The sequence below is a fragment of the Panthera onca genome, chromosome D3 (genome assembly GCF_046562875.1).
Source record: "Panthera onca isolate mPanOnc1 chromosome D3, mPanOnc1 haplotype 2, whole genome shotgun sequence".
NCBI lineage: Eukaryota > Metazoa > Chordata > Mammalia > Carnivora > Felidae > Panthera > Panthera onca.
In genome coordinates, this window is record NC_138350.1 from 6,063,314 (window position 1) to 6,088,418 (window position 25,105).

Genomic DNA, 25,105 nt, shown 5'->3' on the forward strand with positions numbered 1-25,105 from the left:
GCAAAATAAGGTTAAGAGCCTGGAGCCCTTTGCATCGCTACTTTCTTTCTCCTTGGAGCTTTTCCTATGCCACAGTGAGATCATGTTCTATTCCCCACCCTTTTTTTTTTTTTTTTTTTTTTTTAATTTTTAGAAGTTTATTTATTTTGAGAGGGAGACAGAATGAGTGGGGGAGGGGCAGAGAGAGGAGACAGAAAATTCCAAGTAGGCTCCCACTGTCAGTGCAAAGCCCGATGTGGGGCTCAAACCTACGAACCATGAGATCATGACCTGAGCCGCCGAAACCAATAGTTGCAGGCCTAACCGAGCCGCCCAGGTGCCCCTGTTCCCTACCGTTTTGAGGAAAGATCTGACAAGTATGCTTTTGGTCAAGGTGCAGGAAATTCTATGGAACGTTTGTCAGCTACATTCCTTTCTAATTAGCCTTTTCAAATATTCCCTTCATTTTTAAGAACCGTTTGAGGGACAGATGCTCTTTCCTAGCCCTCTTGCCACTAGCGGGAGTACTGGTACTGATGAGGAATGTTACGAGCTTTTTGCAGGAGAAACTGCTTTGTTAGCAAAGGGTTGTAAAGTTAAACGGGGAGATGTGAAGACAGAAGGAAAAGTCACTAAGTAACTAACGTTAGTTGAAGATAACAAGCTAATTACAGGAAGTTTTTCTCAAATCTCCTCACTTGGATCCAAAATACCAATCAAAACAAAAATGAATTAGTAGAGCAGTATGAAGCTAACTAAGGGTTGGTCAACTTTTTTTACATCCAAATTTAATGAAAACCAATTTCTGATGACTGTTGTCCAGTGGATTTTAAAATTCTTTATTTTTTTAAGTGTTGAAATACTTTAAGCATATACAAAGATAGAAAATAACATAGGTCACATGTATCCGTTATTCCTACTTTATGGATTTTAAAGTCCAGAAAATGAAATTGCTTAACTTACCCACTTAGAAAGTGAGTGTCTGCGCTTTCTGCTTTAGATCATGCTGATACTCCAAATTTTGGTATAGAAAAATACTTTGTTTTGACTATTTTAAATAGCCATTAGATTGTGCTACCTAGAAACGGATTGTGTGAAAAGTCATTGGCTTCTTAGAGTTAACAACCGCAAAAAAAAAGAAAAGCAGTAATTTTTTTACCCATGCCTTTATTCCTTTCGGTTTTGTTTGGTTGTGTTTGTTTCTCGTATGTTTTTTAGGTTTCTTTTATTTTTTCTTTCTCATTCATTCTTTTTTGTTTCCTTCTGTTCGTTTACTCCTGTGCCACGTCGCTGTGTACGGTAGGCTAGTAGCATTTCCAGGGAGCTTCAGGGGAAAGAGCTAACACTAAATAACCTTCAAAAAAACTTGAGTGAAGTCAGTCAAGTGAAAGAGGCTTTGGAGAAAGAACTTCAGATTTTGGTAAGTACCTGTTGGGAATCTGACTCTCAGGGTTTCTGGCCATTTGAATGGTTCCTGTTTTAAAAACAAAAATCTCTGTAAGGAAGTATTGTACCTGTTCCCTTCCTCTTTCAAAAGTATTGATTGAAATTGAGTATATTAGTCATTGGCTGATGACCTTGAAGGGAATGGGATCAAATCGACACTCGCAATAAAGGTAGGTATTACTTTTTCCTTTTTAAAATCTAGCCTTTGCTTCTGAGAAATGGGTCGCTTTGGCATATTATTGGCCGCTTAGTTTTGCTAAACACAGGGACCTTCCAAGTTACACACCCAACACGTTAACTTTCACTTATAATGAGGTCTTGACTGCTTTCTCGTGCTTTCCAGAGAGCTGTCCCGGACCAGTGGCATCCTCTGTTAGCAAGGCAGGGTGCTGTCTAAGTCTACGAATTCAAAGAATTATCTCCTACAACTCTGTTCATTCCACCCCAGGAAATTACATTTCTTTTCACATATATCCTCTTGCCTTAATCCCAAGTTGTAAGACATTTTTTTTCTTAACTTTTTCTTACCTTTTCTCAACTGTTCTCCTTACTTCCTGCATCAGAAACTGAACTTACAAGGCACCTGGGTGGCTCAGTTGCTTGGGCGTCAGACTTTTGATTTTGGCTCGGGTCATGATCTTGCAGTTCGTGATTTCGGGCCCTGCATCGGGCCCTGCACTGACAGTGTGGATTCTGCTTGGGATTCTCTGTCTCCCTCTCTCTTTGCCCCTCCCCTGCTCTCACTCTGTCTCCCTCTCTCTAAATAAATAAATAAACATAAAAAAAACCCAACAACCCTGAATTTAGTCAGGGCCGGCAACCATAAGCACACATCATGGAGAGTTGAAGGTTATGGAGAAACTGGGTAAGAGACACATGAGTCAGGAGGGGGCAGTTGTCTTAGATCCTCCATAGACCATCCTCTTCCCCACTTCCCCACTTCTTTGCTAATACCAGGGGTGAATGAGTATTTGCTTTTTTTTTTTTTTTTTCAATGCCAATATTACAAACTTCTTCTTCAAATGTTAAATATATAGCTGCACTGTTCATTTTGGTAGCTACTGTTCACATACGGCTATTTAAATAAATTAAAATTAAGTTCTTCGCTTGTACCAGCCACATAGGAAGTGCTTAATACCCACATGTGGCTAGTGGCTACCATATTGAACAGTGCAGTATAGAATATTTCCATCATGGAGGATAATTCTGTTGGACAGTTTTGATGTACAGTATTTTAGCTACTTTTTTGAGAATAAGTTGGCCTGGGAATGACAATTTTCTAATATGGTATCCTTTAAGAAAATGTGTTTTTTGAGTTTCATACCATTTCTCTGCCCTCTTCCCCAAGCTTTACTTTTTTTTGTAAGTTAGCATATCCCTCTAGGTACCCTGTAGAGAAAACTTGCCATCTAAATCTGGCTTTGGGAATAACACAGGTGGACATTGTGTGGGCTTTGGTGGACTTGTGTGGTTCATGTACCCGTTTTTAAAATAATTCTAAATAGTTAGAAACACTCATTTAGAAATGTTATTGGTGTATCTAGCTCAAAACTCATCTCAGGGAAACCAGGAGAGTGTTTTTATCTACTGTCATGTTTAGAAAAGAGTGGGTGAGCAATGGCCCTTTTTGGTTCTAGAAATAGTTTTTTTTTTTAAGTACATTTTATTTTATTAAAAAATTTTGTTTAATGTTTTATTTATTTTTGAGACAGAGAGAGAGGCTGATCGTAAGTAGGGGAGAGGCAGAGAGAGAGAGGGAGACAGAACCCAAAGCAGACTCCAGGTGCTGAGCTGTCAGCACAGAGCCCGACGCGGGGCTCAAACTCACAAACTGCAAGATTTGACCAGAGCTGAAGTCAGATGCTTAACCGACTGAGCCACCCAGGTGCCCCCAGAATTAGTTGATATGGTTTCAAGATGTTAGGTTCTCGTTACTCTCAGATATAAAACATTTCAGAATTCTGATCACTGTCTTGGCCAGATATCTGAAGAGAAGTTCTGCTAATTGAGGATGGCAACATGAAAAAAGCATTCACATGTACCACATGTACTTACGTGTGCGCATTCACACATCTGTACAGATGTATGTGCACACCTAGGTATGCACACACATAGAAACCTCATTCACTTGTGTATGTACATGCACAGTAGACATATGGTGGCACTTGGTGTCTACACGTTTTGAGTGTAAGCTCGTTTTGATGAAACAAAATCAGCCACAAAAAGTAGATAGTGTTGTAGTTATCACTGACTGAAGCTTTCTATTTCTATAATTTGAAATCTTTCTCATCTGAATGTCCAATTCTTTTTTCTTTTTTTTTTTTTAGAAAGAAAAGTTTGCTGATGCTTCAGAGGAGGCGGTCTCTGTTCAGAGAAGCATGCAAGGTATGTCTTACTAAAGTATGAGCAGATGGCTTTAGAGAATGTCACATTCTCACCCTGAAGATGGCGTCTGGAATACACAGAATAGATGCTCCTGTAGTCTGATGTCCCTCTTCTGGAAGCTCCTGTAGCCGGATTGCATGAGCTTCCTGAAGCCTCAAACTCGCATTAATTTTTTCTTCTTTTGACTTGAAGCTTATTCTATATTAAAATTAAATATACTTGGGAAGAGTATCTTAATCCTCAGGCATTGATAACTATTGAGTTTTAGCTGGAAGTAGGAAAGAGAAGCCTAGAAAGGGATGCGTGGTGTCTGCTTTTTTTAAAAATTTTTTTTTATTTTTTAATTTTTTAAGAGAGCACGAGTTGGGTAGGGACAGAGAGGGGAGACACAGAATCCGAAGCAGGCTCCAGGCTCTGAGCTGTCAGCACAGAGCCAGACACGGGGCTTGAACTCATGAACCACGAGATCATGACCTGAGCTGAAGTCAGACACTTAACCGACTGAGCCACCCAGGTGCCCCGCCTGGTGTCTGTTTAATCCACAGATGTGGGGAGGCAGAAAGAGACGCATGCTTACTCCTGTAGGTCCATTATGCAGTGGTTTGATGTGTGGTGGGACTTTCTAGCATTTGTGCCCTCTCAAATCCCAAGCATATTATTTGATTTGGTTTAAGACAGCCAGCCTCTAGATGGCTTCTTAAGTATGAAATATATTAAACTTTTAACTTTATCTTCCGTAGAAACAGTAAATCAGTTACGTCAAAAAGAGGAACAGTTTAACGCGCTGTCTGCCGAATTGGAGAAGTTGAGAGAAAATTTAACAGGTAAGATAGCTCTGGTTACTAAGCACTGGATATAGTAGGTTTCCTAGGATTTGTGGTAACCATAGTACATTACAATAACATTTATTCAGGGGTAACTTCTTCACTCAATAGTGTGATATAACGAGATCAAATACTTGAATACTTGTTGGAGGTCTATAAATTCCACACATGCTCTCTGCCCTGTTTTCAAATAAGTCAGAATCTACCACATGTCACCGTTCCTACCTCTGTCCTTGACTCAAGCCACCCATCATTTTTCACTTGAGCTGCTCTAACAGCTCTCTGCCTGCTCAGCCTGCTTCTGCCCTGCCCACTTTGGTCCATTTGTAGCACCCCAACCAGAGCGGTCCTTCCACCATCAAGTCAGGTCGTGGCACTTTTCTGCTTGAGATCACTCGGTAGCTCCCCTCACATGCAGAGTAAAAACTACAGTCCTTACCAATGCCAGGCCCTGTTACCTCTCTGATTACATCCCGTAATCTGTAATCTCTCTGATTATATCCCGTAATCTGTAGTCTCTCCGATTACATCAAAAGGCCCGTAGTACCCTTCCCCTTGTTGATTCTACTTCAGCTATATTGTCCTCTGCATGGCAAGCATTTTTGTGCCTCAGGGCCTTTGCACTTGGTGTCCCTCAGCTCCTTCAGGTCTTTACTTAAATGTTACCATTCAGAGAGGCCCTACCTGAGATTTTAACCTTCCCGACTCCTTCGTGGTTCCTTTCTCTACTTACATTTTTTTCCCTCTTGGCAATTAACCCTATTTTTCTACTATTTATTTTCTTTCTTGATCTTGTCTATTGTCCGTTTTCTTGGCTAGAATATAATTTTCATGAGGGCAGGGATTGCTGTATGCAAATATTCCCAGAACAAGCCTCGGAATACAGGATGTAGTCAATAAATTTTTGTTGCCTGTAACACTGTGGTGCAATTTGTTTTTCCTGTGTATATTCAGATATGGAGGCAAAATTCAGAGAGAGAGATGACAGAGAAGAGCAGTTGATAAAGGCAAAGGAAAAGTTGGAAAACGACATTGCAGAAATTATGAAAATGTCTGGAGATAATTCTTCTCAGCTGACAAAAATGAACGATGAGCTACGTCTGAAAGAAAGGTATGTACGAATGGTTATAAGGGCGCCCAATTTAGGTTGGCCTCTGAAGTGAGGTCTCAGAGGGAGTGGAGCCAGAATTCAGGGTGGTTCTGTTTTAAAGTTTCTTGTCTCCCTTCCTTCCTGTCATTACCCCGGTGTACCCTTCAGTCAACTACTGGACCTTCTAAGTAATACAGTATTGTGGACTTTTTAATGACTTGCAAAGAATTTTACCAAGGGCAGTGACATCTTTTACAGGCGCTTAACAATTTTTTAACCTGTTCCAGTGTAACGAAGGGTAGCCCTTATTACAGGCTTAGTAGGTATGTGCCCTGCACTGTGCGGAGTGTATTTTCTAAATCTTGTAACAATTCTGTGAGGTGAGTGTCTTACTCCCATTTTGAAGAGAAAGGAATTGAGGCTCAAGAAGGTGAAGTCACTCGCTTGTGTCCTGGCCCCAGAGAGCTCGCGGCTCTCGTCGCTGCGCTGTTCGTCCTCAGCGCTAGCTTCCTTTATCTTCGCCTCTGCTGTTGTCTTTATTCTGAGGTTCTTGTTGCTTTGATTTTTTTTTCTTTTAATAGCTTCCATACAAAAAGCAAATGTCTTATAAGGCAAAAAGCCTTCAGAGGACATTTTAGGGCCAATGAGTCTGAAAGCGTGACTAGTTGGCAGTTAGGTTTGCATCCACGGGCCGGCGTGGGGTGGCGGGGCAGGTGGCGACTGGGCCTTGGTTGGCCGCCTCGGGTCAGACCCGCTGTGAGGCGGGTGCAGTTGCACAGGCGGTTGTGGCACGGTGCCCTCGAGGAGCTCCATCTCTGCAGGTGTCGGACAGGTGTAAAACCCAGAGGGACCGCCCGAGTTTCCCTCCTCCGTTCTCGGAGTCGTCTGATAGCCTGTTCTCCAGGTTTGTGTCTCACGTCTTGTGTACATCTTTGTTGGACCACATTAGGATCTCGAAGCTAGTTCTTCAAGTTCTGAAGTGTCATTTTGTATCTTCTGTACTCAAGCGGCACTAGAATGAGTTTTTGATAATCTAGTCTGCTAAAATTTTGAAACTTTACTAAAATAACTCATTTCCTCATATATGTGTACTTTTCACTCATTTTTCCTTACTGATCTATTTACATAAAATGATAAACCTTCACAATTACAGTAGTTGTCGCTCCAAATAATGTATTTATAACTGTCACAATTGTTAAAATTATTCTTCAGGGCAAGTCAGGTTAATTTTTTGTTGTTTCAGACGTCATTAAGTTATTCACAACTTAAAATCATTAATACAATTATTAATACTATCTTTCTAAGCATATCTTTGGAATTCAAAGCATTCTTTTGAAAGCTCTGACCCCTTGTATTGAAACTTGTTCTAGAACCGTAGAAGAATTACAGCTAAAGCTCACAAAGGCTAATGAAAATGCAAGCTTTCTGCAGAAGAATATTGGGGAAGTAACTCTCAAAGCGGAACAGTGCCAGCAGGAAGCAGCTAAAAAGCATGAGGAAGAAAAGCAAGAACTGCTGAGGAAATTGTCGGACCTGGTAAGGAGGCAATAAATGGGACTGTGTGTTGGCAGGAAGGTGAGGGGCAATGCAGATGCGGCTGGATGACTCTCTCCCTCATTCGGGCTCTCTGCAGGAGAAGAAGGTGGAAACGAGCCACAACCAGTGCCAGGATCTGAAAGCTAGGTACGAAGCAGCCAGTTCAGAGACGAAGGCGAAGCACGAAGAAACCCTGAAGAGCCTACAGAAGATGCTGCTGGACACAGAGGAGAGGCTGAAGGCCGCACAGGAGGAGAACAGTGGCTTGTTGCAGGAGATGGTGGAACTGAAAAAGCAAGCTGACAAGGCCAAAGTATGTTCTGGGAGACAGTTCAGTCGCTGTGTTGCGTCGAGGCTGCGGTGGGGCTTAGAGAGCGTCAGCGGATGGGACGGGGTACGCTGGCCTTTACAAATGCTGACCTCTGAGGGCTTGGCGGGATGGCGAATTACGTTTTCCTGGCTTCACGTGTTTTCTGCCAGCTGCTGGTCCTTCTCGGGGTGGCGGCCACAGTACAGGGCTTTCCCCTGAGTGTCCTGTGTAGCCATCATCCCCCCACCCCATGCTGCTTGCTCCCTAGCTGTCACAGAGAGTCTCCTGTTGCCTGAGCTGTGTTTGCCTGCTTGCAGTAGACTTTGTGTCGTGGCCTCTAATCTTGGCCATCTTGCTGCTGCCTTGCACTGGGGTTAGGAGGGACATCTTGCAGCAAAGCGAGAAGCAGAGGCCACGTGAAACAAGTGAGCATTGGAGAAACAGAGCTCCTAAACAGCAGATTAGAAGTGAGGAGTCTAGAAAGGGCTTTTATATGTCCCTGGAAGGCACTCTGAGCTTAATTGATAAGGAAGCTGGATGCAGGGGCTGGAAGGAAACGCTCTGTTATTAAATAGAGTAGAATTTGATACGTTGAATTTCATTTTATGGTGTCAGGATCATATCTGCAACCCAGTATATTTTTGGACTCTGGTAGCTTAATGAAGTTCAACCATCCTTCTACTGTTTAACTTTTCCCTCCTACTATTTAACTTGCTCAAAGAAAAGTAAATACTTGTCTTCAGTTACTTTTAGTGTTTATACAGGAGTTTAGTGAAAAGGAAATGTAAGAGAGCATACATAGGACTTCAAACAATTCCCACCTAAAACTTGTTAATTAAATTGGACCATGACATAATTTATGTGATATATAAGATGCCTCCATTTTCTCTCTCCTTCATGCTGGCCGTCAAGGATTTGTGTTCTCCCTGTTAAACAGCTCCAGTTTTACGAGTCATTTAACACTGGATATAATTTCCAGATTTTTTATCTTTATGGATCCCTTTATCTGGACAGACTCCAGGTTTCTTTTTTTTTTTTTTTTAATGTTTGTTTATTTATTTATTTAGAGAGCTCCTGTGGGTGACAGTGGGGGAGAGGCAGAGAGAGAACCCCAAGCAAACTCTGCACTGTGAGTGCAGAGCCTGATGCTGGGCTTGAACTCAGGAACCGTGAGATCATGACCTGAGCCAAAATCCAGAATTGGATGCTTAACTGCCTGAGCCCCCCAGGCACCCCCAGACTCCACTTTTTTAGTGTTTCCCTTAAAAAAATGTTGCAGTTTGACGAAACCATGGCATTCTAGAAGTTTCTGTTAAGTCTCATTAATTTTGCTTACTGGTGTTTTGTTTTTTATTTTTTACAAGGGTCATTTGGTTAAGATTGTTCCCCCTCCAAAGTTGTCTTGATATCCAGTTTCTGTGGATTTCAGTATCGGTCAGCAACAGTGGCTCACAGACTATTTTATGAATCTGATGAGCCCTTAAAGTAGTCCCTTCCTAGAAAATTTATATGCTCAACACACTTTATATAAGATTTCAGGAGGTTCCTGGAGCCCACAGAACTTCTGTGTTTCCTAGTTTAAGACTCAGTGATTTGTAGCCATGCTGTCCAATACAGTAGCTACCAGCCACATTAATTTGAATTTTAGTTGTTCAATTTTAATAAATTACAAGTTTAGCTCCTTATTTGCACTCCCCACACTTCACGTGATCACCAACTACGCACATGACCAGTAGGCTACTATATTTGTGCAGATAACATTTAGACCATTGCAGAAAGTTCTGGACAGTGCTGGTATAGATAATGTGGTCAAGTCATTTTATAAACCAGTATATTAAAAAAAATTTTTTTTTTTTTTTACATTTGTTTATTTTTGAGAGAGACAGAGCATGAGCAGGGGAGGGACAGAGACAGAGACACAGAATCCGAAGCAGGCTCCAGGCTCTGAGCTGTCAGCACAGAGCCCGACACAGGGCCCGAATCCACGAGCTGCGAGATCATGACCTGAGCCGAAGTCGGATGCCTAGCTGACTGGGCCACCCAGGCACCCCTAAACCAGTATATTTTTTTAAACTCATTTTATTGGGCCGCATGGGTGGCTAAGTCGGTTAAGTGTCTGACTTTGGCTCAGGTCGTGATCTTGCGGTTTGTGAGTTCAAGCCCCACGTTGGGCTCTTTGCTGACAGATCAGAGCCTGGAGCCTGCTTTGGATTCTGTGTCTCCCTCTCTCTCTGCCCCTGCCCTGCTCATGTTCTGTCTCTCTCTTTTAAAAATACATAAAACATGAAAAAAAAATTTTTAATCATTTATTTCAGTCACCCAAACCTAGCAAATTGGTCTGTACTTTTAATAAGTTGTAATATTGGGATTAAATCAGCCAGGCCAGTGACTGTCCTTTGGTAAGCTGATGTCTTATAGTTAGTTTGAAAAGCAACAATTTACTTTCCCCCACCCTTCCCCTCCCCCCTTTTGGTTAAAATATATTCACTTTTTGTAATTCTCTAGATTGTATTTTTAAAAATTCTTCTCCCGGGGCGCCTGGGTGGCGCAGTAAATAATTGGGAAGTTAGAAGGGCAGGAAAGAATTTCATGCCCTGATGTCAAAGTCAAACTAACCATTTTTATCTCGTAGGTGCCACTCAGGGATGATTTCAAAAGTGTTTCAGAGATAAAATAAACCAGTAGGTAGATCAGCACTTCGCAAAGCTAAACCTGCCTTGTGTTATCCTTTAATGGGCTCTTTTCATCTAGTTCCCCATTTCCCCCCATCCCCTTGTTATCTAGGTAGTTTCTAGGACATTTATTGCAAAACATTTTAAGCCTGGGCGATTTAGGTTGCATTAAGCTATTTGGGCTTGCATTTGTCTGCTTGATTTCATTTTGTTTCCATTCTTTCCACCTTTTATTTCTGTAGTCGCTAACTTATTTGTTAACATCAGCCAAAAAAGAAATTGAACTAATGTCAGAAGAGCTGAGGGGTCTGAAATCAGAGAAGCAGCTTCTTGCACAGGAGGGAAATACTTTAAAGTTAGAAAAAGGTTCACTTTTATCACAATTGGTAGAGGTGGAGGCCAAAATAACTTTACTTCAGGAAGATCAACAGAAACTGTGGTCGGTAAACGAAACTCTTAATTTAGAAAAGGAGAAAGTCTTAGAAGAAAAACAAGATGCTGAAAAGCTTTATCAACAGGAGCAGCTCCATAAAGAATCTTTAGCTGTTGAGAGAGAGAAATTACTACAAGAAATCAATATTGCGCAGGAAGAGCTTTTGAAGATCAGTATGGAAAATGATGCTTTGCAGGCTTCCAGAGCAAGCCTGCGGGCACTCACAGAAGAGCTCCAGCTCAGCAAAGATACTTTGATTGCTGAGTCTAAGAAGGATCAAGAAGAAAAAGGTCACCTAGAGGATCATATCAAGAAGCTCACTACTGAAAACCTTGCCTTGGCTAGAGATAAAGATGAAGTTATTCAAAAGCTGCAGAGCTCTTACGAAGAGCTAGTCAAAGATCAGAAAACCTTGGTGCAGGAGATTGAAGATCTCACGGCTGAGAAAAAGTCCGCTTCGGAGAAGCAGTCAGATCTTGATAGCACGTGCATAGCCTTAAAGATGGAAAGAGAAAATCTTCTCCAGAACAACAAAGAGCTGCAGTTTGAGAAGGACGTGCTTCTTCAAGATCGGGAAAAGCTGAGTGCCAGCCTGGAGGCCGCCCTCCAGATCAAGCAGCTGCTCAGCACGGAAACCAGTGGGCTCCACACACAGCTAGACGATGCCAAGAGGGCTCTGAGGAAGGCTGAGCTGGACGTGAGGCAACTGCAGGCTACAAATAGCAGCCTCACAAATCTCCTGGAAGAAATCAAGACCAGTCGGAAGATCACAGACTCCGAGTGCATCCATCTTCTGCAAGAAAAAGGAGCCTTGGCCGCCTCTGAGAGAAAACTCTTGGCTGAAAAAGAAGAACTTCTAAGTGAGAACAGGCTCATTGCTGAAAAACTGAAGAAGTGCTCGGAAGAGGCCACCCATATGGAGATGAGCCTGAACGAGAAGATCACTTACCTAACTTCTGAGAAGGAGGTGGTATGTCAGAAAATTGCTAAGCTCAAAAAGCAGCATGTCAGTCTCTTGAAGGAAAAGTCTGTCCTGGAAATGCAAAATGGAGATTTGCTTGCAGAAAGAGAGAACTCCATGAAAACCATAGGAGACCTCAAAAAGAAATACGATCAAGAGTCTGAAAACAGAAGAATCGTAGTGCACGAGAAGATGAAACTCCTTGGTAATCTCGACACTCTGAAGAAGGAGCTTCAGGAGAGGAAAAGGGAAAACCAAGTGCTAGCAGCCACCAAGTGCGATCTCTCTCTGATGCTGAAAGAGGCTCAGAATGCCAGACAGAGTTTAGAGAAAGAGCACACGAGCACCCTGCAAGCAAAGGAGAGTCTGAATGCTGAACTTCAGACTTGCTGTTCTGAAAAGAGCATCTTGCTGCGGGATGGGTTGAATCTGCAAGAAGAGTGTCAGAGATTAAACAAGGAGATCCAAACAATTCAGCAGTCCTTCCTCCTGGAAAAAGAAGCCAGAGCGCAGGAAACTGAGTCATCCCTGTATGAAAACAATAAACTTCATGGCAGGTTGGTCCTCCTGGAGCAGGAGCTGGAAGAGTTAAGAGCACGCACTAAGCAGCTTCAGTCTGAAAATTTTGTGCTCGTCCAAGAGAAGACCAAGTCGGAGCAGAGAGTGGTGGAGATAATTAAGGAAAAGGAACTCTTGAGCGCAGAAACGGCTCGACTCGCTGCCAACATAGAGACTCTGAAGAAAGATTTCGCCACCTTGTCCAAATCCAAGTTAGAGCTGCAGGAACTGCACAGCTACCTCACCAAGATCCTGGATGACCTCCAGCTGAAGCACGAGACGACCCTGGCCGATCGCGCCAAGGTGGTGCAGGACAACAAGAACCTCCTGGCCGAGAAGAGAGACATGATACTGACCAAGGAGGAGCTCCTAAAGGAGAAGGAAAAGCTGGCAGAAAGCTACTTCATCCTTCAGAAAGAGATTAGCCAGTTGGCCAAAACCAACAGCCATATCTCAGCCAACCTCCTAGAATCTCAAAATGAAAACCGTATTTTAAGGAAAGACAAGAGCAAGCTCACCCTTAAAATTAGAGAGCTCGAGACTCTTCAGTCATTTACGGTAAAGTGGGAGGGTCAGGGACCAGCACCTGGACTACTAACACTGTGCACTAACTTCCTAGCGGGCTCCTGGAGAGGATAGGCACCCCACTGAATCCACTGCTCCTATGTCTCAAGCTGTTTGTTTCCACCTGAAGGGGCCACTCATTACTAAATCTCTAATCGCAGTTGTTTCCGTTAGAAAGAGGTGTGAACTGTGAATAAAAAGGATATCTTTTTTAATTTAAGGAGAAATTTACCAGAAAAAGTCAACTGTGGTTCTGAAAGGATTAAGAACAGTAGAAAAATGGGCACATATTGAAACACAGTATCTTCTGTTTGGCTTTTAACTGTTTTGTTGTGTCTGTCCTTCTGGACTTGGAACCCGCCAGTGAAATCTCCATGGCTGGTGGTCGGGAAGATATACTGCAGAATTCCTGGAAGCTTTATTAGACCACGTGAAATTGTAAGCAAGTGCCTTAAACATCTTTTAATTTATTTTTTATGAAAAACAAAAAATAAACGAACAAAAACATTGTTTTTAATGATTGTTTTCATATCTTAGCCAAGGATTTGTCTCCATATGCATATTATCTTTTTTATTCACAGCCATGTTTATATTCATTACCCACAGCTTCTCTCAGAGACCTTTCCATTTAATCCTTCTCATTAAACATTTGAGCCTTATGTTAATAACTGCCCAAATAATTTTTATTTTTCCTTGAGAAATTCCCCACCTAAATTACAAGTGATTTCAAAAGCCCCACATCTGAAATAGCAAGAATAGTGTTTCAAACACACAGCAGTAAATACGATTAAGAGAAAATTCAGCTACGTGAGGATGTTGGTCTATCCCTGAATGTTTCTCTCCGACATCGGTCAGAATGATGAGTGTGACTGTCAGCGTAACTTTGGAACTTGGAAGATGTAGGTTAGAATGGTCTGAAAATCTGCCAGTTGCATATCGCAATTGGCTCGTTTGAAGAATGGCATGAAAAGGGTCTGTGGCTTTGTTCCCCTTTGGAGGAAAGAAAGACCTTTCATGTCTCGGTCTGTTTGTTTCGGCATTGGATTGGTGACTGGGCCTTAACCACATGAGACAGCGAGGGCTGCCTGAGCATCCCTGACGGGGTCGGGGGTGACCTCATTTCTCACAGTATTTTCTTGTATTTAGGCTGCTCAAACAGCAGAAGATGCCATGCAGATAATGGAACAGATGACCAAAGAGAAGAGTGAAACTCTCGCCTCCTTGGAGGATACCAAGCAAACAAACGAAAAACTACAGAATGAAGTAATCAGATTTAAATGGCTTTTTGTACAAAGGACAGCTTACCGACTTCATGGAATATTTGATCACTAACTCAGGATTGTTTATTTTTTGAAGTGTGGCCTTACACAGGTTTGATCTGTTAGCGGAGTCGAATGTACACCAGAGCCATGATAATATTAAATAAAGTGTAATCCTTCATTACTTATTTAGTAGGATCAGCCTTTGAAATAATGAGGGGGAAACCTGAATAGTGTGGCTTTTTTATGATAACTTCAATGACGGAACTGAAGAGAGAGGTACTCATAATATTCTCTAGTTTTGTGTGTTTTATCTTAAATCACATACATTTTTTTTTTATTTTCACTCTCTCCCAACTTGAGCCACTAAATTCCATTCCTCGGCCCCAAGTTTGGCGTAGGCCTTTTCTCGGTGTCATTCAGTCCTGATTCCCTTTTGTGTCATCTCCAGGCAGCCACTTCTGCGTCTCAGATGTGTGGTTTCAAGATCACTTTTATTCTGTTGAAAGTAGCATTTCTCATTCTTGGACCTATTTTTGATTCCCTTCCTCCCCACTCCCAGTTCATATCAGCCCCTTCTTTCTTTGGGAAGCAGTTACCTCTCGGTCCTAAACAGATTGATTCTCCAAAATAGTTAGGTGAAGTTCTGCCTGGCTTCAGATGTTTTTAAAAGGGATAGTCAGGTGAGACGTGAAGGAATTAAGCAGGGGAAGGGCTGGCCACATTGAATAGCTGCTCTGTAAAGCATAGGCCTTCTCACTATGCAGGTTCAAAGATGGAAATCTGTCAAGGCATGCACGTTTTAAGATACTTACAGGGTAAATAAAACTACACACCCGGGGGTACATTTACAGAACTGATGGTCCTAATAGAAGAAGAAAAAGCATTAAAAAATCAGATGGTAATCACAGAAGTTAAAATGAGTAAGAAGATTTTAGGGAATATATCTCATTTTTGAGGGTAGAATCAGGGAGAATTGTGCACTTTCATGATATAGCCCTTGGTGTCCTTGTTATAACCAGAATGTAAGACTGGCTAAATCATTTTTTTGGACCCTTTGTGATACTTGGTTTTTCTTGTTCTGTGAATCTGGAATTCCAGACTCCTCTATTAATTGTAGAGGCATTAAAAGGAACATTGTGGCGTTAAAACCATCGAGACACTTGTCTAGGCCTCCTGACTGTGGCATGTGACGTGGCAGAGGTAACTCTGTACAAGATGACCACACAAGTCCCAGGAAGCCACTGTGGGGCCAGGAGCACGCCTTGGGTCGTGGACAGCCCGAGCGAGCTCCCTGTGCTTGGGAGCCCCTGTGCTAGGGGCTCTGCACCTAGAGCCCCAGTCACCTGCCAGAGCCCGTAGTTGGTCACGTCTCCGTCGTTCTAGTGATGCGTCTGGCTCTCCTATCGGGGCCAGGCCCTAAGCTGGCTGCATCCCCCATGGGCAGGTGATGGGGCTGAATGTATGAGTGCTTTTCAGCCTCCCTGCCGGGCTTTTTCCTCTTCAGATCAGAGTTCAGATGGATAACCAAATATTTTCCCACCCACAAAATACTTTAATTCAAATGTTTTTTGTAATGGGGACTCAGTACATTTAGTTCTAATGCTGACAAATACGTCCGAAACTACTAATCTATGGGGAAGGACAGGGGTTTTAGTTTTTATTGCAAAGAATAATTCTTGCTGATGTCATGCCTTTGCAATTTATTTCTCGTGTTTGTTAAGAGGGGTCATACTTGAATAGCAAGTTCAATGATGAATACTGAGAATTATATACAAAGTGGAAGCAAACCTTTGTTGTAATTCATGTAGCAATTGAGTTTGACACTTTGGCCAGGTGTACAGAAAATGTCTGACTAAATGTAAGAGGGAGGTTTGCCGTTTATAATAGACGTGGTCATTTGCCGTCTCCTCACCTGGTAATCCCCCCCCGTTTTTTGTACCTGACTAATTTCACCTATCTATTCGGTGCACGTTTGCATGAATATGTCTATCCAGTCCTGCCACTGGAAAATGAAATAATTTCATCAAGTTTTTTTTTCTTGGTCTTTAAGTTGGATACACTTAAAGAAAACAACCTGAAAAATGTGGAAGAGCTGAACAAATCGAAAGAGCTTCTGACGGTAGAGAATCAAAAAATGGAAGAATTCAGGAAAGAAATGTAAGTTCGTGTCCTTTGAGAGAAACTGTGGGACTTTAATGTCACAAAAGTGAAAACGATACTAATGATTTAAAAAATAACTTGACAAACACTTGATTGAAGTAAAAAGTAATCACCACCCTCTCTGTCCCCCGAATGCTTTAGCATACCTGGGAGCCCCTATAACCGCTTAGCTGTGAGGAAGCGAAGTCAAGATAGTAGCTGAGTTAAAGAAGCAAAACGAAAAGTGTGCTTGCTGCCTGAGAAGTTAGGACCCTTTATAAATAAATCTCTCAAGATCCTTTCTATAGGGAGATAAAAAGCATGTCACTTTCGAGATTGTTAATCTTGATTTTAAGAGTAATTGAACCTCTGGCATGGAAGTCAGGTGAAAGGATTCTGGAAGAATCTTTTCTTTTTCATATTGTATTCATTTTTGAGAGAGAGAGAATGAGAATGAATATGAGCAGGGGAGGGGCAGAAGCAGGTTCCAGGTTCTGAGCTGTCAGCACAGAGCCCGATGCGGGCTCCCAACTCACGAACAGTGAGATTGACCTGAGTCAAAGTCCCGACACTTAACTGACTGAGCCACCCAGGCGCCCCTGGAAGAATCTTTCTAATCCAGGTTTATCCATCAGTCTGCCACCTGGCCAGACAGGCTGGCCATGTTTCCTTTGTCAACAACACCTCCAAATCCTTGCCTTTCAGGTCTGTTTTCAGGTCTGTTAATTGTCGGTGTTTATCTGGCTTTTTCAATGATCGTTTCGGTGTAGATTCCATGTTGCTCTTCGGTTCTGAGAGCTACACTCTGTATCAACTGTGTGAACCTGGAAATGTAAGGGCAGTTAATCCAGTGAATATTGGAGTGTGTCTTCTGTGCTAGGAAGGATAAGAAGATGGATTTATATGGTCCCTGCCCTTTAAGGGTTTGTATTATTTATCCCCCCCTTCTGATCGAACAAAGAGATTAGCTTCAAACAGAAACAAAAGCATCAGTTCCAAGTCTCCATCCTCAGTACGATTTGTTGATCAAGCTTGGGACTAAACTGGTACATGGTCGGGTTCTTCTGAGAGTTGGTAAAATCCTCCAGAAGGAATCTCATCTGAGCAACTTAAGCAGTGCATGATTAATGCCTTCCTCAGTCTTAGTTTTTTGTGTGTTTTTTTAAAGTTTTTGTGTATATTCCAGTTAGTAAACATACAGTGTAAGATTAGTTTCAGGTGTACAGTATAGTGATTCAGAACTTTCATACTCAGTCTTAGTTTTAATGATACTTCTCTAGACAGTGATTCAGCAGTTCCCCCAAATTCTGTTCACCTGCACAGATTGATCAGTCGGCAGTTGTGATTGTGGCCATCAGGATGGGCTTGAGCTTCTTGGCCTTCTCAAGCCAAATCACACAGATAAAGGTCCCTGTGATGGGAAACAAAGTCATCGTCAGTTCCAAGAGGGTGGCTGCAGATCTGGTTTGGGACATTCCCCTGTGACACACGTCATTATGCTGCCCTGGCGCTTTGGGAGCACGGTTGACTTTAGTTCATTTGTGTCACACGGGCAGCTGGTGAGGGAGGATCTGAGCAGCAGGAGAAGATTCCCTAACCAACCTCCCACTGCCATAATCCCACCTCTGAGCTCTCTGGGCTGTACTAGGTAATGGAGGGGCAGGGCCGGTGTGGACCGAGCCAAGACAGCTCTTGGGATTTCGATAAAACTTCGCTTTCCTGCAGGCCTACTTGGAGTCTCTCGTGATGGTCATTGCATTGGTCTAGTATTGAAGTGTTCACCATCCTAAGTCTGTGTCATGGCACCCACCTCCAGTTAGTATGGGGTGGTTTTATCTCCATTAAGAGATCATTTTTTGCCCTTCTTCAAATGATTCCATGGAATAATAAAATCTTAGCCTCCTAACTCTGGACACGAAGGGTCATGAGCAAAAGACTGAGGCTTCTGCTGCTGCTCCTCTAACCATGGCCTGTCCTCTTCCCTAGAACCATTTTTCCCAGATCTCTGATCCCTGAGGGTGTGGTTGGGGTGAGGTGAGGAGGAACCAGGACCACCCAGCAGACAGCCTGGGCTGCTTTTGATTCTCTGCCTTTTTATCTGGCCTACCAGGACTGAGGGGATTGCATCTTTTGTCAGTAACCTGGCACACGGTGGCTGGGGTTCTTAGCAGGAGGAAGGACCAGTAGGACACAGCAGTGACAGGCATCAGAAGCTGGTAGAGGGAGTAGGAGGAGTAGGTTGAAAGAGCCCCTGCCCCCGGTGACTCATTGTTCCCTGCTGTAGACGTGGCCACATTTCAAGGACCACTAAAATAAATGTACTATGTAATGGGAATGGTGCTTCTCAAAAAAAAAAAAAAAAAAAAAAAGCAGTTATTTTACTGTTCCTCAGCGCTCAAAGCTAGAGAATGAGCAGCTGATTATTTCCCAGCATGTATCTGTGTATCTGGGGTGCTTTGTGTTCTTTAGAACTTTCCTGGTATTTCCCCGCACCTTAGATAGGACTTTGATTCCTGGAGGAAAATGGACACCAATGTAGGCACTGGAGTTCTCATTAGAACTACCTCCTGTGGAATATTGCCCCTGGCTCTGGAAACCCAGCACTTGTAGCTAAATACTCCTTTTCCTCTGTGCCATTTACTAGACTGGTTTTAGGAAAACTCTTGGTTAGCCAGCTCCTATTTTCAGGTGGAGAGAGAGAATAAAATGGTTTCTCAGAGTGTAATTTTGGATGTTAGGGAAAATAATATAAGCGGCTTAATTTTTGTCTTTACTCACCTGGCACAGTAATAAATCTAGAATATAGAATATACTTAGCATGGCAGTTAATTGATAACAGACTTGTAAATAGAATGTTTGCAATGCAGTCAATGTTAACAATATGTATCTTGCCTCTCAGATTAAAACTGGGATAGTCTTCTGTCGTGTAGAAAAAAAAGCAGCTTAAAAAAATTGTTCGAAATACTTGGAGGTATTTTTGGACTTATTCCCTGGAGTACTTCCGGAAGTTGGGCTATTAGAGCCTCCTTTCTGTACCCACTGTGCTCTAAAGAAAAACGGGAAGGTGTTTCTATGTTGGAATTAGAGCGGAGGTCTGTCTGCCAGTTTTAACTCTGGTTCTCTTGCTTCTACAACTTCCTGTCTTTATGATTTGGAGAAAATCTCTCACTTCCCTGAGCTTCAGTTTTCTCATCTTTAAAATATAAATAATAACATTAGCTTCCTTGGCTTTTGAGGATTAAATGAGAAAATAAATATTTGTGAAAACATTTTTATAGATCTTAACACATTGAATGTTGCTTTCACAGATCACTGCTTTAAGACATTTTGAAATTTCTTTGATCCCTTGTTTTAATTTTCTTTACTGTGGGCTCTTAATAGCAACCAAGGATTCCAAAAGCCATTACAAGATGCACATCTTTAAGACACAGAGTAGGATTACATACTTCTCATTGACAGGCCATCAAGATGCTGAGACCAAACAGCCCCTGAGGAAGGCAGTGACCTCCTAGGAATAAAAGATTTGACCTCAGATGATTTCATCCTAAGTAAAAACTTCAGATTTGTCAGGAATTGATGGACTTTTGCCAGAAGATGAACTTGAGCTGTAGTTTGTGTGTGTGTGTTGATCCACAATTAGAATCAACCCTCTTAGCTTTTGTATGACCTGAGGCTAAAATTCCTTCTCCATTTTTTCCTCACTTGCTAAATAGACATCTCAGTGAAACACCTCATTTAATTTAATGTGCTAGGAAAATTTTTGTGTAGGTTTATTCCCCTAAATCTTACCCCAATATGCATATTATAGGTGGATGGAGAACTAAAACTCAAAAAACTGGAGATGCCAGGCATTGCCACACATTAGACAATTGAAGTTAAAAATAGATGTGTTCCTCTATCAGCAGATGGATTCATACCCAGATGACTTGGTTCAGGATTCAGCCACGTATGACAGCTCCCTAAATGGAGTTTAGCCAGCACAGACTTAAAATTCACAGTGGCATCAAAACCCTCTATGACAGAAAACTAAAATCCAGTGATCAAATAAAAGATTTCTAATACCCACATATAAAGGATAATAATTTGATTTGTGTATTTTGGATAATTTTAATATTGGGAAGATGTTTAATATCCTTACCTCGTTCACATTTCATATGCTGATATTCATGATAGAGGTTAACAGGCTATATTTTTATTTGATTCTTTTAATTACAAATTAGCATTGTGGAAAGAATACAATCAAAGTGAACCACCTGTTATGTAATTGGAAAACCGCATTTCCTTTGGGCATTTCACCTCGAGTTGTCCTAAAAATATACTCAGATTCACGACAGCACTTGACTCTGACAGATACCGGCATACCGGCAAATGGGACCATTAGATTTTTATTTCTGCCAGAAAAAAACACATTACCGATTTGTGCAGTCAGTACAGAGTGCCTTGGCAGCAAAGTAAATCACTTTATCAACATACTGGGTTTGAGCATAATTTTCTAACGGAAATAGCCCTAAAGACCAGAGGACTGACCATTTCATTTGTCATTTATTTTATGGTAGCATGGATTTTTGGATGGGGAGTGTTCAGAAGTGGGTAAGTGTGGGTGGAGAGAGGGTGGATAGCGTGTTTATTAGGTTTTAAAAAATAATGTAATAATTGTGGGTGGCAGTCCGCCTCCTGAGAGGTTAAAGCCATTTAGCCTCTCCTGCACGTAGATACCACTGCCTCCTGTTATTATAGATCCTATCAGGCACGTGACCCAGATATATTTTCCTCAGTGCTGTGAAGCCGGTCGTCTCCCACAGTTTCCTTGCCTGTCTTGTTTCTATGGTAACCCTGCACTCACTGTCCTTGCAGAGAAACCCTCAAGCAGGCAGCAGCTCAGAAGTCCCAGCAGCTTTCAGCATTGCAAGAAGAGAACGTGAAACTTGCTGAGGAGCTGGGGAGAAGCAGGGACGAAGTCACGGGTCATCAGAAGGTCAGTGGGCCTGGAGGGGGGTGCGGGGGGGCGTACCTTGCTCTCCGTGCTCCTGTCTGCTGCTGTTGGCAGGGCGCTTGGAGGCCCCTCAGAGAGGTGCTCGATGTGGTCGGGTCCTTCCAAATGGGATTTCAACTTGTCTGTGTGGTAGGTCTCCTTGCTTTTCAAGTGTGCTGCTGTAGGACTTAGGGGAGGAGTTGACAGATGCTTATGGAAAAAAAAAAAAAAAAGTAGCAACGCTGGGAACTTGAGCAACTAGAAAATAAGACCTTTATTAGACAACCTCATGGCAATGCGTTTCAATGGAAAGGAACAATATCTTCTCCCTACTATTGCCTGGATTTCAAAATTACTTTCCTCTTAAGGTTCTTTTTTTCTTTCATCAGAATTTGTTTGAAGGAAGCAAATTCTCAGAATATGGATTTGGTGTGGGGGTTGGCAGCTGTTTTTAAATAGAACTCTGCTTTTCTTTAAAAAAAATTTTTTTAAAGCATTTCCTAATGGAACTGTGTATGTGTGTGCACTTGTGTGCGTTGAGTGTGATTTGCGTTACACCCGGAATGAGCCGTAAGCCAACCATAACCCATTTGCTTCCGTACTTAAATGACAGAGATTTCTGATAAGTTTATTAAGCACTGAAACAAAACTGATTTTAAAGAATGACGTATCCTGCTTTTTATTCTTTAGTAGTTGAATCAAAGTGCTAAATGGTAGTCCTATCTGGCCTCAGCAGAAGCTTCAAATGATATTTTTAAGAGAATTTTACCATGTGGTCATCAATTCATGGTTTACACTTCAAGAGAATTTTTTCCCCCAGGAATACTTGGCAAAGATTCCTTCTCGCTTGGGATGGAGTCATCTGGGGTAATCGTATTGAGTACCCATTGACATGGCAGTTTGTGGCGAAAGCACTTTTTGGAGAGTTGATTTCAGACTTTAAAGTCTTTGTTACAGCTTTCCACAGTTTTCTTACTTCACAAAAGGAATGCCACATCTCTCCAAACTCCAGGATGATGATGATGATGCTTTTGGTGATACTAGTTCACGTTTATTGGCTCTTACTATGCGACAAGCACAAATAAATGATAACTGTCGTCTCAGTCTTTACAATAATTCTAGGCGATGGCACTGCCATTATTTCCGCTTGTCAAAGAGGAAACAGGGATATGAAGATAGTAATTTGCTCGTCCTCATTCAGCTTATAGTCAAGAAATGTTTGCCATCTTCTGATTTGGGTCAGGAAAAGGATCAAAGTGGATTGACTTAAATAGGGTCAGTGCCCTCTCCTTTAGTCAGTATGTGAGAAACTGGAGTTCATGAAAAATAGAAGCCCTTTGACCAGATGCGGTCCTCTTTTTCCTGGCACAAACTAGAGCGTCTAAAACATTGGGCAGCTGCTCTGTCATCACTGTGTCTGTAAGTTCTTGCAAGAGCAGGGTCTCTGAGAGGTGCATCTCGTTTGACCTCATGGAACATCTCCAGTAGAGAGAGTGGATTCCATACATGGGAGGAGCACAGAGACATCCTCCTCGCGTCTCATGTTGTGCCCTTAACTGGACTGTTCACTGCATTTCTTGCTTGTGTGTCTCTGTAGGGAAAACAGTGGGAGGAGGCATCTTGCTACCTTGGCCAGGGCTCTGCCGGGCTCCCTCACCCGTGTTCTTCTCTTCTGCATGTTGGCATTTGAATTGCCTTCCTTTTGAAAAGGTTTTGCCACTAGAAATTTGAAAGTCAGTGACTTTGAAGGGTGTTACAGAACAGCACGTGCAAGAAACAACCAAGAAAAGTGACTTCCCTTTAAAGGACAGATTGTTAGGCCCTTCATAGTTCTGTGCTTTACTCAGAAGAGAGAGATAAGTGGGTATGAACTAAATAATAGGCTTCAATGGTAGAGCTCGTTGACCATGATAATGATTATCAAGGAAGATTATGGGTAATTCTTCCCTTGAAAAAAATAAAAGTATATATGTAGTGTCTATGTGTATTTATTTCAAAAGACTGGAGAGAACCACCCATTTAAAATGATTTAGAAACAACCTTAGTCTACAGAAGACTGATTAATTCATCAGCTCTATTCTTACTGTATAATCTCCACAAATCTGGAGTACTGCTTACTTCTGTAAAATCACACGTTTCACATTATTACTTACTGTAGTCAAGCCAAACTATTGATCAGCTATGTTTAGAAATATACTCCAGAGCCACCTTGTTTGGCAGAAACCTTGGTTTTAGAACAAAAAATGAATTCTTGAAAGAATTTTAATTGTCATACTACAGAAACATTGAGTGTTTCATTCTAGGATTAAGACAGTGGAGGTGAAGTTGACAGGGGATGGGTAAACACTGACCTAGGACCTGGGTTCTTCCTGAGTCCTTTATTAAGTAGCATCGTGATTCACCAAACATGTACCAAGCTGATGGTCTTGCATGTTTCCCAGAATCATCACAACATGCCTCTGAGACAGGAAGGCTATTATTTTGTAGACCAGCTGACACTCAAAAGTGGACCAACTTGCTAAGGACACACAGCTAGGCGGTGGAGCTGAGACCTGTACTCCTGTCAGACTAATTTGGAGGCCTCTTTCCGTACTTCTATACTGAGAATAAAGCTTATTTCTACTTGATAATTGAGATTAAAAAAAAAGAAAGAAAAACTTGTGAGCTAGGATTGGTGTGGGTGGATGGGGTCAAACAATGCTATAGAAATGCCCTCTCGATGTGTTGGTATTTTTTTTTTTTCCTGCCTCAAGAATTTATTTTGCTTAAAAGCCCAAGACACCCCAGAATCTGTTCTCCATCTTAGGCATCTCACTGGGATTATTTGCTAAGGATTTTTACTTCCTTGAGAAGCCCCCTTCACTATGGGGACTATTTGATTTCCTGTTTGTCAATTGGATGTGAGGTGATTTATCAAAATAAAAGAATCCCTGCCTCCCGTGGCAGTGGTATTGTAGAATATTCTTTTTATCAATTAAAAAGATGTAGAAAATTTGTGAAATTAAGAGGGTTAGTCATGAGCAGTACTGATTGGTCAAAGTTGGGCAGTGATGTCAGTTTCCACTCTTAGGTAGAAATTCTCATTGGACTGGATTGACAAGTGGGTATCGTGTGCCCCCGTGAAGAAGTATTTCAGTAATTGGAAGGACTCATCTATTTGTTGATAGTCCTCTGGAACAGAGCTGGCAAATCCAGAAACAGACCCACACGTGTGCATTCTTTTTTGTCCGCTCTCCCTACCAGACATTCTCCTTTCCAAAGGAAAATTGTGTAAGCCGCCTTTCCCAAGTGGGAGACTACTTTTGTGGGGGGAGGGGAGCAAAAACCAGGGTCAGCTGGGATTGTAAGAGGCGTGATTTATCTGGCATCAACAGTGACAGAAATCTTTAGAGACTGTCACAGAGTGCCTTGTCTTTGAAAAGAGAGTATATTAGATTGAAACATATGCAATTGCTTTCATTTTGCAATTTCCTAGTGTTCACTCTAGTAGTTAACATAACCTACTTCTTGATAACTGACGATTATGAAGATTGTTGTAATTATATAACTGCCGTTGACTGCTTCCACCTTCGCTTTGACGCCTGAGGGCTGACTAGTTTCATGCTGCTTCAGGGGTGTGTGTGTGTGAGTGAGTGAAAGTACACGTAACATCTACTGTTGGAACCATCTTACAGTGTACAATTCAATGGTATTTGGGACATTCACAGTGCAGTGTGGCCATTACTTCTGTCCAGTTCCAGAACATTTTCATCACCCTGAAAGGAAACCCCATACTTGTTTAAGCGCTCGCTTCCCATTTCTTCCTGCCTCCCAGCCCCTGGTGACCACTCATCTATTTTCTGTCTCTATGGATTAGCTTGTTCTGGATGTTTCATACAAGAGGAATGATAAAACACATGACTGTTGGTGACTGGCTTCTCTCACTCAGTGTCGTGCCGTCGGGGCCCATCCGTGTTGTAGCAGGCGTGAGCGCT

At 42.1% G+C, this 25,105-nt stretch overlaps 1 protein-coding gene across 15 annotated transcripts in view; it reads left to right on the top strand.

Annotated features, from left to right (window-relative positions):
* Positions 1 to 25,105, top strand: part of CLIP1 (CAP-Gly domain containing linker protein 1) — a 125,057-nt gene that overhangs the window by 77,156 nt on the left and 22,796 nt on the right. For 11 of the 15 annotated variants that reach the window (XR_013551394.2, XM_078435848.2, XM_078435856.2 and 8 more), the window contains 10 exons: positions 1,283 to 1,399; positions 3,753 to 3,810; positions 4,551 to 4,634; positions 5,589 to 5,745; positions 7,095 to 7,260; positions 7,358 to 7,573; positions 10,485 to 12,752; positions 13,905 to 14,021; positions 16,071 to 16,177; positions 21,014 to 21,134. Coding sequence is in view for 14 of the 15 variants with exons in the window: in XM_078435848.2 (XP_078291974.2) it covers positions 1,283 to 1,399; positions 3,753 to 3,810; positions 4,551 to 4,634; positions 5,589 to 5,745; positions 7,095 to 7,260; positions 7,358 to 7,573; positions 10,485 to 12,752; positions 13,905 to 14,021; positions 16,071 to 16,177; positions 21,014 to 21,134 (3,411 nt within the window). In the remaining variant the exon portion in view is untranslated. The remainder of the gene's footprint in view (positions 1 to 1,282; positions 1,400 to 3,752; positions 3,811 to 4,550; positions 4,635 to 5,588; positions 5,746 to 7,094; positions 7,261 to 7,357; positions 7,574 to 10,484; positions 12,753 to 13,904; positions 14,022 to 16,070; positions 16,178 to 21,013; positions 21,135 to 25,105) is intronic. The other 4 variants (XM_078435859.2, XM_078435860.2, XM_078435861.2 and 1 more) reach the window with 2 other exon arrangements.